The sequence below is a fragment of the Anthonomus grandis genome, chromosome 16 (genome assembly GCF_022605725.1).
Source record: "Anthonomus grandis grandis chromosome 16, icAntGran1.3, whole genome shotgun sequence".
NCBI lineage: Eukaryota > Metazoa > Arthropoda > Insecta > Coleoptera > Curculionidae > Anthonomus > Anthonomus grandis.
In genome coordinates this window covers 12,916,379-12,933,260 of record NC_065561.1, presented here as the reverse complement: position 1 = coordinate 12,933,260, position 16,882 = coordinate 12,916,379, and the positions used below count along the sequence as shown (strand labels likewise).

Here is a 16,882-nt window from a genome sequence, read left to right as displayed (position 1 = left end):
CACCTTTGAAACTTTTATTTATAAAGACACATCACAGTTTGATTTATCCTATACTGGCTTAGGAACAAACGAATCCAACGCATTTATCCAAATGCCGTTGCTCTTTGGTTTCTTTGATCACCCCACCAAACAATTTTTACATAATCCTCAAAATATTGGTCAAAGCTACTTTGGCGTCAGTATTCCTAAAATTATCCAACACATCTATACACTTCTCAACGAATTCCTGCTTCATATCTTCAGTCATTTGAATTCCAGGGCCGTTTCTTACTACTTTTTGAATTTTTATGAAGTCACAATCCATTACATTTTTAGAACCCTTTAGGATTTCCTCATAAAAGCTAGGATCGTGTTGCAAGTGGAACATTACAGGGGCTAAAAGAAATAATATGTTAAAAGAATTATATATGTGAAACAAGTTTTGGATGTTCACCTGATACTAGACTGAATGGACCAGCTTTTTGTTGGTAAAAATGCTGTAACTCGTAATGGGCTTGCCAAGCTAGTGCAGTATTTCTTCCAAACAAATATCCCAACTTTTGGAAATCTTCTGGGTGATTTGCTAGTTTTAAGGCTGCTTGACAACTTTTCGCTAATAAGCTTCCACTGCCTAAAATACAAAATCTAGTACTTCCTAATGAAAATATCTCCTAATGAAGGAGCCCTTAGGAGAGATTTAATAGGAAAATTAACCTAGATGTAACAGCAAGTTGGAGTTTTTAGAGTTGTTCGCCCAGGATTACAAGTGTAAATAATATAAATGGTATATAAAATTTCCAGTTAATAAATTATCCAATTTGATATTATAAAGTGCAATCTAATTCTAAAGACAATTAAAAAAAAAAGTAAACGCATGGATCAAATGTTCCTACTGTTAATATTAGATATCTAAACCTATTAACACCATCTACTGGTAGCTTGAGTAAAGTGCCGTATTCAGCATGTCGTGTTGCCTAACCGCTTGTAATATAAACTGTCAGTATTAAAAATAAAGTAGTAGTTGTCACGATCTTATCTGAACCGCGTGTCGTTTCATTTCAATCCCCAATTATCCACTGATAATTCAATAGGTTATGGGCCCAGGGCGATAAAATAACGAAGTTACGCGAGTTTGTTCAGTTTTCATGCAGAAAACGGCTAGTTTTGGTCGAAAAACAGTATAGTTGTGCCGGAAAAGCGTCGCGCCGGGTCTTGTTCACCGCGGTTTTGCAGTGTCGCAGTTTTCAAGATGGCAGCAAACAACTATTTGTCGTCAATTTCGAAGCTTCATGGCCGCGAAAACTACGAAGAATGGTGCTTCGCGATGGAAAATTTCCTAGTTTTAGAAAGCCTAAGTAATTGCATAGCTGGAACCGAGACCGATTCCGTGCAAGTGGCTAAGTGCAAGGCCAAGATTGTTTTGTCCATTGATCCTTCTTTATACGTCCATGTTAAAGAGGCGACTACAGCAAAAGATGTGTGGGATAAAATAAAAGATCTCTATGAAAACAAGGGCTTTACGAGAAAGATTGGACTTCTTCGAAGTTTAATTTCGTTGCGATTGGAAAACTGTAGCTCCATGGAAGAATACGTGAACCAAGTTATCGAAACGTCCCAGAAACTTGGTCGTACGGGGCTCAAGTTGGATTCCGAGCTAATAGGCAGTTTAATGTTGGCAGGGTTGCCTGAACATTTCGCTCCGATGGTGATGGCGCTGGAGCATAGCGGGATCGATATTACCGTCGATGCCATTAAGACAAAGTTGCTCGATATGCAGCCAGATGGCAGCATATTCGCGACTTCCTCGTCAGCTGGTGCTTTTATAGGGAGCGCTGGGTTTCACAAACGTCAACAGAATGTAAATAAAAACAAAAATAAACCCAAGGAAAGTTGTGAAAGCACAAATTCTGTTAAAAAACGGGATTTAAGTGAAGTAATCTGTTACCGGTGCAAAAAAGCGGGACATTACATGTCGAAATGCCCACAAGTTGCTCAAAAAACGAAAAAGGACAGTCCAAATCAAATTAAAAGTGCGTTCAATGTTGTGTTTTTGAGTGCCCAGTATAACAACATAGAATGGTACTTAGATTCAGGTGCTAGTGTACACCTTACGTGTAGGCAAGATTGGCTTGAGAATACAAGAGCTCCATTCCTGAAAGAAATTGTTGTGGCTAACAGTACGAAGCTGCCGGTGCACAGCTGTGGTGATGTGAATATTTACACAAATGTGTGCAGTAATACTGTTGAAATTGAGGTAAAAGATGTTCAGTATGTACCTGAATTAACAACAAACTTAATTTCAGTCAGCCAGTTAATAGCAAGGGGCAATCATGTTGATTTTGGGCAGGATTGTTGCAGGATTTTCAACAGTAGGAATGTTCTTGTGGCTAAAGCATTTTTAAGTAATGGGGTTTACAAACTAGACACTACATATCCAGGAGATGGTTTTGCTGGACAAGTCACCAGTGGTGAAATTTGGCATAGGAGGCTCAGACATATAAATTCAACCTTTTTAAACAAGATGAAGGAAGGTCTAGTTGATGGCATTGATTATCCTGGTCGGGTGGAGATTGACAGGCAGAACTGTGTGGTGTGCTGCGAGGGTAAGCAGTCCAGACAACCTTTTAGCCATAAAGGTACCAGAGCTACAGGGGCGCTAGATGTCATCCACAGTGATTTGGCGGGGCCGATGGAGACACCATCTATAGGAGGCTCGAGGTATTTCTTGACCATGCAGGATGATCATACCCGTATGTCGTTTGTGTATTTTCTTAAGACGAAGGATGAAACCTTCGAGAAGTTGGAGTTTCAATGTTTAGTTGAGAAACAGCTGGACCGGAAGGTGAAGGTGTTGCGTACCGACAATGGTGGCGAATACATTGGTGGTGAATTCCAGAGGTATCTGAAGAGGCAAGGAATAGTACACCAAACCACAAACCCGTACACACCCCAGCAGAATGGGCTCTCCGAGCGACTAAACAGGACATTGGTTGAGAAGGCTAGGTGTCTTCTTTACGAGGCTGATCTTCAAAAGAATTTTTGGGCAGAGGCTGTCAACACAGCCTGCTATCTTAGAAACAGATCTATGGTAAGTAACTTACCTAAAACGCCTTATGAAATGTTTTATAGTAAGAAACCCAACCTAAGTCATGTCAGAGTGTTTGGCAGTACAGCCATGACACATATTCCTAAGGAAAAGAGGGTGAAGTGGGACAGAAAATCAGAGAAGCTGGTATTGGTGGGATTTTCTGATACTACAAAGGGCTATAGGTTGTATAACCCTACTACAAGGCAAATATGTACAAGCCGAGATGTCCATATCATGGAAAAGAATTTGAATGGTGCTCGTATCCAGATTCAGGAGGAGACCAGCTCTACACTTGAAACACCTGTGCTGTCTGAGTGGGAGACTGAGGACGAGGTATGTGATGAGAGTGATCCGAGCTACACCCCAGATCAGGATGTTCCTGCTGCGGAGGAGGCTGTTCGGAAATCTGAAAGGCGCAGAAAGGCAAGGACATGGGATGACTTTGTCAGCTACTTTACAGGGAGGCCAGAGAGTTCAGTTCCAGTGGGAGATCCAGTGACGGTCCAGGAGGCTCTTTCCAGTCCTAACCGCAGCAAGTGGTTACAAGCTATGACCAGGGAAATGGACAGCTTTAGTGAGAACTGCGCATGGGACATTGTGGACATACCGGAGGGACATACACCAGTGAAGTGTAAGTGGGTCTTTAAAACTAAGTATAGTAATGATAATGATAATGTGACTTACAGAGCTAGATTAGTTGCCAAGGGATTTAGTCAAAAACAGGGTATAGATTTCGATGAAACCTTCTCCCCAGTAGTAAAACATTCAACTTTAAGGTTGTTACTAGCACTGTCTGTGCAATTTCAGTTTGAAATAATCCATTTGGATGTTGTCACAGCCTTTTTAAATGGCAAACTGGAAGAAGAGGTTTTCATGGAAATACCAGAGTGTTTTGATAGTAAAATCAGCACAAATGAAAAGAGTGTGTTAAAATTAAATCGTGCTATTTATGGCTTGAAACAATCTGCTCGTGTATGGTATAAAGAAGTTGAACTTGTACTTGTAGGTTTAGAGTATAAAAAATGTGATAATGAGTCATGTTTATTTATAAAACGTATAGGTAATTTCATTACAATCATTGCGGTATACGTTGATGATTTTTTTTTATTTTCTAACTGTAAAGATGAAATCAATTTTGTCAGGGGTCATTTATCTAGAAAATTTAAAATCAAGGATTTAGGCCAGGTTAAACAATGTTTAGGCATGAGGGTTAGAATAAATGATGACAAAAGTGAAATCTTATTAGACCAAGAACAGTATATAAATCAGGTTCTAGATAGGTTTAATATGGGCGATTGTAAGCCAGTAAATACACCCATGGAAAAGGGACTTTGCTTTGATAAGCCAGATCCTAGTGTTTGTCAAAAGGAACTGCCTTATCAACATCTCTTGGGTAGTCTTATGTATATTTCAGTATTAACAAGGCCAGATATTACATTTGCTGTCAATTTTTTGAGTCAGTTCAATAATTGCTATACCGAACAACATTGGAAGTGTGCTAAGAGGTTACTTAGGTATTTGCAGGGGACCAAGGGATATTGTTTAGCTTATAAAAGAGATAGCAATTATGACTTAAAGGGATATGTTGATGCAGATTTTGCAAGTAATGAAATAGATAGGCGGTCATATACAGGATTTGTGTTTATGTTGCCTGGTGGGGCTATTTCATGGGAGTGTAACAAGCAAAAAACGGTGGCATTAAGTAGTACTGAAGCCGAGTATATGGCTATTACAGAAGCTTCTAAAGAAGCTGTATTTTTTAGGAATTTGTTATCTGAAATTCTCGATAAGTTTTTGTGCATAAGTGTATTTAATGATAACCAAAGTGCACAAAAATTAGCTTTGAACCCTATATGTCACAAGCGTTCTAAACATATAGACGTTCGTTACCATTTTGTCCGAGAATTAATTGCAAATGGTTTTGTAGAGTTAAATTAATTATCTACGGATGAAATGCTGGCGGATGTCTTAACAAAAGCATTATGTTCTGTAAAGCATGCTAGGTTTACGACAGAATTAGGCTTAGGTTGTTAGATGTTTACAGTGAACTTAGATTAAGTTGTGATTAATTGGTTTAGATAAGTGGGAGTGTTAATATTAGATATCTAAACCTATTAACACCATCTACTGGTAGCTTGAGTAAAGTGCCGTATTCAGCATGTCGTGTTGCCTAACCGCTTGTAATATAAACTGTCAGTATTAAAAATAAAGTAGTAGTTGTCACGATCTTATCTGAACCGCGTGTCGTTTCATTTCAATCCCCAATTATCCACTGATAATTCAATACCTACTTGATGTAAAACTATCAATTTATTGCCTAAAAAAGAATACTGACTGCAAAAATTAATGCTTTATAAATATTTGAGGATAAATTATACAATTTATAATTTTACGAATTATTGTTACAATGAGAATAACGGGATGCTCAGAAAATGTGACAAATTTGTTTCAAAACTATTTTATATAATTTTATTATTGCGTGCCAGTATGGCTGTATTAGGGAGGAGTAGATAAATAAGTTTCTCTATACAGTGTACTCCGTCCATAACGTACATGGGATGTAACGTACTTCCGGTTATTACGTACTTATAATTCGGAACCCGCCCAAATAGTCTTGTCATTTTACTGGATATAACGTACTAAAATTTTAACTCCGGCTATAACGTTCAATATTTTTGCCCGATTGACAGTAATTTTCGGGTTGTAACGTACAAAGGTACGTTATAAGCAGAGTAATTTTCCCGGCACCGAGGCCGCCGGGGATTTACAGTTCTCGACTCTGAGAATTTTTATAGAACATGCAAAATGAGATGACCGGTAGTTTTAGATTGAACATTGCGTGTTATTGTGCGAGTGCGAGTTTTAGTAGTTTTTTTGGTTAAATGACGGATAAGCGCAGAGCTATAAATTTGAAAGAAAAAATAGACATCATTAAAAGTATTGAAAGTGGCATTAACAAATCGGAAAATGCGAGAAGGAAAAATATGGCAAAAACAACAGTTTCTACAATTTGGAGCAATCGTGAAAAAATCAAGCAAGAAAGTGAAAATAAATCGCAAAGAATTAAGAAAATTAGGAATCCCGTACGCCCAGATGTGGATCAAGCTCTTATTCGATGGTTTGAGGTGAGAAGAACCGAAAATATTCCTATAAGTGGACCACTTTTAAAAGCAAAAGCGGAAGATTTATTTAAGGGATTACACGGTGGAGATTTTAAGTGCTCTACGGGTTGGCTCGAGCGTTTTAAAGTTCGTCACAACATCAATGTCGGCAAAGTGTCCGGTGAAGCAGGAGATGTTAGCAGGGAAGCTGTGGTGAACTGGTTAACCGAGAAATGGCCAGGTATTGCACAAAATTACAGCTATGAAGATATTTTTAATGGGGATGAGACCGGACTATTTTACAAGATGACTCCAGACCGTACACTAAAATTTAGAGGAGAAAAGTGTGTGGGAGGCAAACAATCAAAGCTAAGATACACCGTTTGGGTTTGTGCAGATACGACAGGTAGTAAAAAATTTAAACTTCTTGTCATTGGTAAATACAAACGACCGAAGTGCATGAAAAATATTAAAAACCTGCCTGTTATTTATAAATCGAATAGACGCGCATGGATGACTTCAGACATTTTTATTAATTATTTGAAAGAGTGGTATGAAAAACTAAGACGTCAAAAAAGAAAAATATTGCTTCTAGTGGACAATTGTGCAGCTCATCCAAAGAATGTAGATCTGACAAATATCAGATTAGAATTTTTGCCTCCCAATTGCACTTCTGTCATATAACCAATGGATCGAGGCCTAATAAAATGCCTGAAAACCTATTATCGTAGATATTTTATGTATCGCCTAATTCAAGCATTGGATAGTGAGGAAACGTTCAATCTAACAATTCTAGACTCGATAAAAATAATTGCGAAATCTTGGAATGAGGTTTCACAAAAAACGATTCAAAACTGCTTTCGACATGGTGGTCTAGTGAAATCGATCGAGGAGTTTGATTCAGATGATGACTTGCCTCTGAATCAGTGGTACGAGAAATATAAAAGTGTTGATGATGATGATGATGACTGGGATATTCCGCTAAGTTATTGGTTGCAAAATCACTGCCAAGACGTACTGTAGAAAAATATCTTCCTGAACTAGATAATTTTACGACCATCGACAATAATCTGGTAGCAACGGAGACCTTAACGGATTGCGATATTATTGCCGAAGTTATAGAATCAAACTGTTCAACGAATGATTTAAGTTCCGATAACGAAAGGGGCGATGATGATGGACCAGTGAACGAACCCATTCCAAGTTATTGTGAAGCACTTTGTGCAATTAAAACTGTTACGAATTTCTTACAATATACTGATTACGGATCTGATGATATAATTTTACAAGCCTCTATACTCTATTTCAGAAGTGTGTAGAGCAATAAAACCTCATTAGGTATGCAAAAGTGGTACCTGGTGATCCACCAATATTTTATGCCACTACCTTAGATAGTTAGTTATAACTACTAATTTTATTCACCCTAGAGGGTACGTTATAACCGGAGTTCACTGTATTCACTAATTTTAAAAAGTTTGATTGTTAGTAATCACCATCTCTATTACAAAATTTACAAAAACCCTACTGTAAAATTTTTCCTTTTTTCACATAGTTTAAAATGAATCACTTTTTAAAATCTGCATTTTACAATAGTACCAAAATGTCTAGTTACTTTGGATGGTGTTTTATATATTTTACATTATATATATTTAACGATTATTTTCGTATAGCAATTTTTTTATTTCTTTTATTTTTAGAGAGGATATCAAAAAAACATATAACACTCTGTATAATATAAATACAAAAATTAAGGATATAATTGTAAGCTGGTACTCACTGAGTAAGTTTCTTAAAGTCCACTCAGCTTTTGCATTGCCAAGGACTTCTTTGATCTTAAAAGGGGCCGATCCATATTCACATGGAATGTCAACTTCATTTTTAACTTCTAATGGTTTGGCAGGTAAGGGTCTGCCTTGCCTATCTCTAGGTTCAATAAATTCAGCTTCCACCATATCTCTTAGAGACATAGAGACTAATTCGTTAACTTCTTGGTTCCTCAGGCCTGCTAATTCTTTGAAGCTATTACTGAGTAAATAGTCCCCAGTTAATAAACTGAGGGTGTTTCCAAAGTTTAGATCTGAGAACTCTTGTAAGTCCTTCGTGTAAATATTTAATATGCTATTGTGCAATATGTTGCTGGTTCTGACCATTTCTGTAACTTCGGCAAGTACTCTTTGGCTATGTAAAATTCCTAGAAATGATGTAAAAAATACTTCAATAATGGTGGACTGAGCAAGCCTTTAACATAATTATTACCTGCAGTGACATCCTTATCCATATCTGAAAAATCTTTACCGAGTCCTCCGGCTTTTGACATTAATAAGACTATTAGACCCCATGATGGTGTTTGACCTCCTAATATTAAATTTCTGGAAAGGAATCCATCAGTTAGATCATATATATTGCAACTAATATGAATATGATGTCTAGAATAAGATTATTATATCAATAACAATTTAAGATATAAAAAGAGTAAAATGATCAAAAAGTTTTAATTAACCAAAATATCGATCGTTTAAGGAACAGTACAATGAAAATAAAAAATGTGCATTCGTAAAAAGGGAATTGAAAAAAGGAAGAGAAGTAGCAAATTTAACGTGTTTTTATAGTATGTTTTTTTCTGCCTGTTCTTTACTGCTATTTAGTGTAATTTTTTATACTGTGATTAGAATTCGGCTGTCATCAATAATTTACAGTCAAAAACCAAAAAGAATAGTCTTCTTATTTATCAGTGCTGAGAATTCTCAGGATAGGATTAACTGTTACGGAAAATAGAATACTGGTAGTGCTTAACCCTCATCTATCTATAGGGGCATTTCCGTTAAAACAGAATGTTGAACTGCACTACAATAGTGTTAACTTTACGGTTACTACGCAATGGAAAGTTGCCAAAATAATTTAATTCTTAAATGTTGCAAAAATTATTATTTCACTATGATTTCGCCAGTGTCTATGTGGCCAGTTGTATAAATAAATATGCACAAGTTATTAAACTAAATATACGTGAAAATTGATGTTTATGTTCTTCACTAAAGGAAAATAGCTTTACCACTTCACTAAAACACATTCTTTAAATCTCTCTAATAACTATCTTTCGCATGTTCTGCATTTTTTAAAAGAACACATAATGAATACATTAAGGAATGTTTATCATCCAACGTTCCCATAAAGGCACTTCAAAATAATACCATTAGCCATTACAAATAAAAACCAAACAAAACAGTTAAGTTCAGTCTGATGTGGAAAAGGCATTTGCTTTACAGTTAAGAGTTAAACCAAAGAAATGACTTAATGCAGCCACACACATACAGTTTTTCCTCAAGGTTTGGACTGCGCAGTTCAAGCCAAACTCAAGGCTTTTCCTCAACGTTTGTGGTGAAAACCTTGAGGCTGCCGACGGACTGTACAGTCCACAAAATCCTGATCGAAAAACCATCGTGAATAACTGCGCAGACTTGTCTGAACAGGCCAAACTCGGCATGTGTGGTTGTATCGTAGGGTAATTTATCAGTATATGATTAGTTTTTGCTAGATTAATACCGTGCGTGATTACAAAACTATGAGCCGTCAATTTGTAGAAGATTTTATTAAAATATATGAAAGCGAATCTTTGGCAAACAAAGTGCAAGGAATACGACAGAAATAAAAAAAAGCGGGATATGCAGAGAAATTTAAAAAAATTGAGCCGAATGCTACAAAAGATGCTGTGATCAAAAAAATAAATAACCTGAGAAGTGCCTATAGAAAGAAAAATAAAAAACTTAAAGACTCTTTGAAGTCAGGAGCGTCAAGTGACGACGTATACAAGCCGAAGCTGTGGTACTTTCGGATGTTAAGGTAAGCTTTTTCTGCATTAGTATTACTATTATTTAGCTCGCTACCGACCGACATAGTTTCTCTGGTTAAATGCTTACTAAATTGTATTTTTATTTAGTTTACTAGGTGATCAAGATATTGCTCGAACTAACCGCTCAAATTTAGACAGCGATAATGATGATATCAACGATGATATTAACACCCAGGTAAGTTTTTCAAAAAAAGGGTTCATAAATCAGGGTCATATTTTGAGAATCATATATTACGCTAATTACTGACTTTAAGGTGTGATGTTCACAATATCGAAATACTTATATACCTACATTCTATCAAAAAAATCCATATGTCTTTCGATAGAATACTTATAGGTAAGTAGGTATTTCGATATTGTGTACATCACCCTACTTTATACACCACAATGCAATTATTTATTGCATCTAACTAAATAACACACAGCACATGCCTATAGAGTTTTAAATGAAATTAAGTTGCCACGGTACTTGGCCTTCATTAGCAAAATAGTTCATAAAATCTTCTCTCACTTTTTTTGCCGCACGAGCCATGTCTCCTGGATTGTTTAGGTTTAAGCCATATACATATACATTATTTGCCTCATATCCTGAAGTAGTTGTACCTTCATGTGCAGTTTCGCTGTCGAAACATTCCGAAGGGGCATAACAGCTGGGTCGAGTTTTCGTTAAATAATTATGCAGGACACAGCAGGCCATTACCACATCTTCAATGTTTTTGGGTTTCACATTGATTGCCCTGTGAAATATTCGGAATCTTGCAACCAAAATTCCAAATAAATTTCGACAATGCGTCTCGCTCGCGACAAGCGATAGTTATATATTCTCCGAGCCCGTGAAATAAGGTCAGCTTGCCTAAAAGATTTCATCATATCTTTTCTCAAAGGAAAAGCATCTTCCGCTATAAACACATATGGCGTAGTTATATTTGAGTTCCTAATTGTACCTGCTGGAGGTATAGGAAGACGATTATTGGAAAGTTTTTCGAAAAATTTGGTATTCTTCAAAACACCGCCATCTGAAATCCTTCCTTTGTATTTATAGAATTCGGAGCCGCTGCCAGCAGGCGGTATAATAGTTATATGTTTCCCATCCATAGCTCCAACGCAGTGTGGAAAATTCCATTTTATTTCGAAATCATTTGCAATATTTTTCCACTCTTCTTCAGTCTGAGGGAACTGAAATAATAAAAACAAACTATAATAATGTATGGAACAATATTATCATTATAATATGTTAACCATACGTTGGTTAAGATAATTGCGAGGTGGCACCTTTTGAGACAAAAATAACGGCAATTGTTTAAGGTCCCAATAATTGAGGAGATATGCATGCGTGTTTCCATTAAACTCACGAAAAACAGTGTACGATTGTTAAACGTGTTTCCTTAATTGTTTTAGGAAGGAATTATCGCGAAGCGAATCATTCCAAAACAGTGCAAACCCAAAGTACTTCTGCTAATTATGAAGAAACATCATCTGAACCAGTCGCAGGAAGTTCTGCACCGACACCTCGCTCTCAGTTACAAATGAAAGGAAGGATTCAAACATCACAACAACAAGTTTTGGAAAATGAGGTATTGCAATCAGTAAAAGATCACTTCAAAAGGCCACGACTTGAAGAAGACCGGTTTCACGTTATTGCAAAGGCCATTGCTATAAAATTACAAGGGCTTCTAAAATAGCAAATGCTCATAGCTGAAAAAATAGTGGATGATACTTTGTTTCAAGCCGAAATGGGTCAGTTAACTAGGACGCATAAACTTGTTGATGAGGCTACAAATATGCCAATTCGACGTCAATTTGACTGCTACTATCATCCAGACACTAATCTGCAACCCTTATCAGTATGTCAAGAAAGTCCGTTAAGTTATTCGAGTTCGCTCAGCCCCGACCTAGGACGTGTACAAAATAACCATCGTCAATCATCAGGCATAAATAATAATTTATCAGAAGACCATCAAAGCGTAGGATCATTTTTCTCGAATTTTGCGGAGAACATTAATAATTGTAACGATTGTAAAAAAAACATAGCTATTAAATAAGTTTAATGTTGACAAATGAAAGCTTCATAATATGTAATATATTGTTCTTTCTTACCTTTAAGAAATCCCTGTGGCGGGCTTGATATATAGCTCTGCACGTTTCTGGTATTATGTAACCAAGTGCCTAAGGAGAAATTATCGTTGAATACTTGAGGTCTTCGTACGTTCTGCCAGTAGCCAAAAACCTCAAGGTCGCTGTAAACCTTTCATGGGGGGAAATGGCTCGTCGCATTACTGTATCTTTTTTTTTAATCAAAGGGGTAACCAATGATAATAAATTTAAATAGCTTTGCTCGTCCATTCTCAAATAATTGTGCCAATCTTTATGACAAACCTTTAACTCGGAAAGGAGATTTATATGGGAGTATTTGTTTCTCTTCATTAGCCATCCTTTTGCCCAGACACTTCCTTGATTATGCTTTTTTCACGAGTTTTGGCCCACTTTTTCACCATAAGCCAACCAATTAACGCCAGAGCATCATCGTCGGTAGATGCCATAGTTGCCGAAATGAACTGACGTAAAATTTCAGTCCGTGTGTGTTGGGCATCCGCATTTGAAGGCAAGCCTTAAGACCAAACTGCACAGTTTTGCCTTAAGGAGAAACTGTATGCGTGTGGCTGCCATTAGATGTAAACAAGGTAAGTTCAATGAAGAATTAGACGCAAGGAACTTATGATGAGGAAATTAAGAATCAAAATCTCCTACTAACTCAAAATACACCTTGGAATAATCCAGAATTAATGAATTACCTATCCCAAAATAAAAAATTGGTAATTATTATGGAGACTTAATAAAAACAGTCAGGCTTTGTGAACTGGATTTTAAAAAATTGTATTTTAAACTCTTTCACATTTAAGGTGATAATATTGCTAAGCAATTACCATACCAAACATAAAGGGAACATGTTTTAACAACCTCAGAGAATATGTCGACATCAAAGTTTTGGAAAATGCTCAATATCACTTCTAAAAATTAATCAAGAAAACTGTTATATACAACAAAGTAAATAAAATGAAGTGCTTCTTAACTAATAATGTTATTTAATGGATGTTAGTTCACGCTCTGAAGATCAAAAGAGGAAAATTTTAATATTTTGGAATGAAGCTGGTTGAGGTTTAAAACCATTTTTTGACATATATAATCATTATTAAGCATTTTTCTAGTCCTTATCATAATATTATTAATTCAAACATACTGCCATCTGTATGAACATTTGAAGCATATTAATTGGCACCTTTCTTCAAATAATCACATTGCATTTCAACAAAATACTTGCAAGTAAGAACTATGCAATTCTAATTAGAAAACTATATCAATCGAAATAGAGATATAGAGACTTAAAATTCTTCATTCATATTTCATTATCCATATGCATCATATATCCATAAAAACTTGGTAATGCAGCAAAAGTAAGAGTGTGATACCAACACATAACTGAAGTTTTTTTACAAAAATCCATATCATAAATTTAAGTTTATTTTCAAATATCTTATCTTTCAAATATCCATTTATTCCCATTCAAATATTCATGAAGTTAAAGAGGGATGAACATTTGGGGATGCTGCAAAAATAGCCTTTTTCAAAGGTCTAATCGAAAATAGCCAATGAAGATTCTTTTTCTCACTTCAATTCTAATAATATATTATACATTCTCATGCCAAGACTAACACAGCTTCAAGATGGTTCTGACATATGTAGTTTTCTGAGATTCTAGAATTTGTCAATTGACAGCACAAAGCATATACAAATATATGGGACATGGGAAATAATTGGATCATGTATATGCATTTTTCAAAGATCCTTGATAGATTGGACCATGGCCATATCATTCAAAAAATTATATCTATGGGCTTTCATCATGGCCTTATACAGCTCTTTGTCTCTTATCTAAAAGATTATTCCCAGTTTGTTGAATGTTGATGTCCCAGCAAAACCAACACCTAGAGGTGCCCCTCAAGGAAGCAATCTTTGATCTTTTCTATATTTGTCAATTATATCACTACTATGTATTATACTGTTATGTCTGTGTCTTTATGAGTGTCTTTTATTTGCAGATGACTTAAAAATATTTCACATCATAAAAACTAATGAGGATTGTGTTCTATTGCAAAGAGATCTTGTTGCTTTAAGACACTGCCATACAATAAATAAACTACCTCTGAATATTAAAAATTGCTAATGTATGTTAATCCTAAGTATTCACAATGAAATAAAGTACAATTATAAGTAAATATATGATACTCTCCTACAACATGTCAACTCTATCAGGGCTCTACGAGTCATAACTGACAAAAAATTCATATTTAACCAATATATTGATGAAGTTGTTAATCTTTCTTGAACAGTTGTGGTTTCATAATCAGGTCAACAAAAAAATTTAAATGTTTGGATAGTAGGCTAATTAAGTCTAAATTATTTTATGTAGCAATGGTGTGGTTCCTCAACTATAATGTCCTTATAGACAGACTCAAATATGTGCCCTGTAGTTGTAGGTGTATATGCTTTTTTACTTAAACTATGCAACTATAAAATTGATGCACCTCATCCTTTAAGGGACCTAAGCTTTTTTTGTTACCTTCGCTTTTATTTAGAAAATAGACCTTCTAACTTAGCAACAAATGGACCTGTATATCTAGCTTGCTCATGGTTTAATATTTTATACAGCAATAATGATATTGACCAGTTTAGTAGCACTATAACAATATTTAAAAACAAAATTACTCCAATGATTATGACCTTATAAGCATCCGAAGTTTTGCTCCGGAGTCGTGAGCTTGGGATTTTAGTTGTTTTTGAATCATCTCAATTTTTATAGACTGTTTAGTTTTTATATTTTGTTAAGCTAAGTTATCTAAAGTATATATTTTTAAGTTTGTTTTGTCTCTTTTGTATAATTACTTCTTGGTCCGTCAGGCATAAGTTGTCTTATTATTAGGAATTTCCTTAGACAATGTTTGGTATATAAATAAATATTATAGAAACGAAATAAGCCTGTGAGTCACAGATGGGCATTAGTATTTTTTTTCTTGTAATTAACTCAGATTTTTACCTTGCTGTTGCCAGTAATGGATGGTCAGTTCCAATCAGTTTCCTTATGTGATTGGCCACATTTGCAACTTCATCATTAAGCAACCACCTCAGACTCAAGAAGGACGTGGGATAGCCGACTACTTTTTCGGCTTCATCGACAGCTTTCTTGCAAACGGTTTCTTCTTTTGATTTTGTGATAAATGTCCGAATTGTCGAGTATGATAAGTTGGGAAGGGCTGTTGTTTTGATTGATAAACGTAAGTATTTGGGTATTAACATATCGGTTCGGTGTGGTTTGATTTCAACAAAATTTCTTTATAATTGTAAGTTTTTTACTATCTTAGTTTTATTTTTTTTTTGTTAATTAATGCCAAATAATAGGTTATGTTTATATTATGTAATGGTAATGACGGAGTGACTGCGCTTTAGGGATGTGCGATAACATCGATGTCGTCTTTCAGGCAGTTTTAAAAATATAATACAAAACTTAAAATACTTCTCTTCTACATCAGATATATGGACAGCTGATATGCAAATAAAAAGCTTTATGGGTGTAACCATTCATTTTATAGCAGATAAAATGAATTTACAAAGTAAACATTTTGCTCATTAAGTTAAAATTGTATATAAACATTCAATTAAAAATACTGAAAAATTATACTCTATTTCAGAAGTGTGTAGAGCAATAAAACCTCATTAGGTATGCAAAAGTGGTACCTGGTGATCCACCAATATTTTATGCCACTACCTTAGTTGGGTATTAGTTTCAATGTAAAATTCTTTCTTTTCGTTGATTGCAGGTAGTGCCACCCGGTTTTGGGTCAATTTATGAGTTTTGCCCATTGTTACCCACTGATAAACATTGAAAACGGTTCGCCAAAGGCGTGCAACTGGGACTTGTTTTTTACCTTATAATTAATGTACTTAAATGCTATTTTATTTTAGAAAGTTACTTTTGTTTAAATGGAATAATATATTTTTTTCACAAATTTATTGAACATAATATGTAGAGTAAAACAGTTGAAAATGTCACTTTTGGATCTGGCACTTTTTGAACAGTGTATAACAATTTTAAATTATAATAGATTGTAGTCTTCTTCGTCATCTGACGAACTGTCATCACCTCTTGACATTATAATTAAAGGATCGACTGTCTGATCGATGAGGTTGTCAAGATCCCACATTTTGTCCTCTTGCTTAATTACATGCTGGACTGCTTTTCGCCAATTCTCTGGTGTCGCTTCCGTAATGGCTTGATCAAACAGTAGCTTAACATCTTTCATTTTAAAAGTCGTGTTTTGTCTTGCTACAAATCCTTTTACCTGCGCCCATATCAGTTCTATAGGATTTAGTTCGCAATGATATGGCGGTAAGCGCAGTACAGTTATATTATATTTTTCGGCTATATCTTCCACGGCGTATTTCATGAAACGAGTTTTGTGTAAGTTTGCTATTGCCAGCAGTTCTTTTTTTATCAAATTTGCTTCAAACGCAATACCTTTTGCAGTCAGCCAATCGATAATTTCTTGCTTTCTCCAACTTGAAGTTGGCGTCTTCTCTATTCGCCGTGAATGATAGCTTGCGTTATCCATAACCACCACCGAATTAGCCGGAAGAAATTTTATCATTTCACCAAAATAGTCCTCGAAAACATCTGAGTTCATGTCTTCATGGTAATCTCCTGTGCGAGTCGACTCAAAGGTTAGCAGACCTTCTTTTAAAAATCCCTCTTCGCTTCCAATATGTGTGATTATAAGTCTTTTTCCTTTTCCCGAAGGTACTTTAATACCCGTA

At 35.5% G+C, this 16,882-nt stretch overlaps 2 protein-coding genes across 2 annotated transcripts; one reads left to right on the top strand and one right to left on the bottom strand.

Annotated features, from left to right (window-relative positions):
* LOC126745760 (all trans-polyprenyl-diphosphate synthase PDSS2-like) lies at window positions 1–15,518 on the bottom strand. The gene is made up of 5 exons (XM_050453745.1): window positions 15,108–15,518; window positions 8,425–8,537; window positions 7,946–8,359; window positions 434–610; window positions 1–375 (listed from the first exon to the last, which is right to left on the bottom strand). Exons 1-5 carry the CDS (start codon window positions 15,365–15,367, stop codon window positions 137–139), a joined length of 1,203 nt encoding a protein of 400 aa, XP_050309702.1. The 5' UTR covers window positions 15,368–15,518; the 3' UTR covers window positions 1–136.
* LOC126745761 (tigger transposable element-derived protein 4-like) lies at window positions 5,666–7,274 on the top strand. The gene has a single exon (XM_050453746.1). It carries the CDS (start codon window positions 5,950–5,952, stop codon window positions 6,850–6,852), a length of 903 nt encoding a protein of 300 aa, XP_050309703.1. The 5' UTR covers window positions 5,666–5,949; the 3' UTR covers window positions 6,853–7,274.
* Window positions 15,519–16,882: the final 1,364 nt, after the last annotated feature.

What these genes read in the sequence shown, in the direction of transcription:
- LOC126745761 (XM_050453746.1), top strand. Translation starts at nt 5,950, where the DNA reads ATGACGGATAAGCGCAGAGCTATAAATTTGAAAGAAAAAATAGACATC.
- LOC126745760 (XM_050453745.1), bottom strand. Translation starts at nt 15,367, where the DNA reads ATGTTAATACCCAAATACTTACGTTTATCAATCAAAACAACAGCCCTT. An exon ending in GGATAAGGATGTCACTGCAG is followed by an intron (nt 8,360 to 8,424) that starts GTAATAATTATG and finishes CATCATTTCTAG; the next exon opens with GAATTTTACATAGCCAAAGA. An exon ending in GACTTTAAGAAACTTACTCA is followed by an intron (nt 611 to 7,945) that starts GTGAGTACCAGC and finishes TTTGTATTTTAG; the next exon opens with GCAGTGGAAGCTTATTAGCG.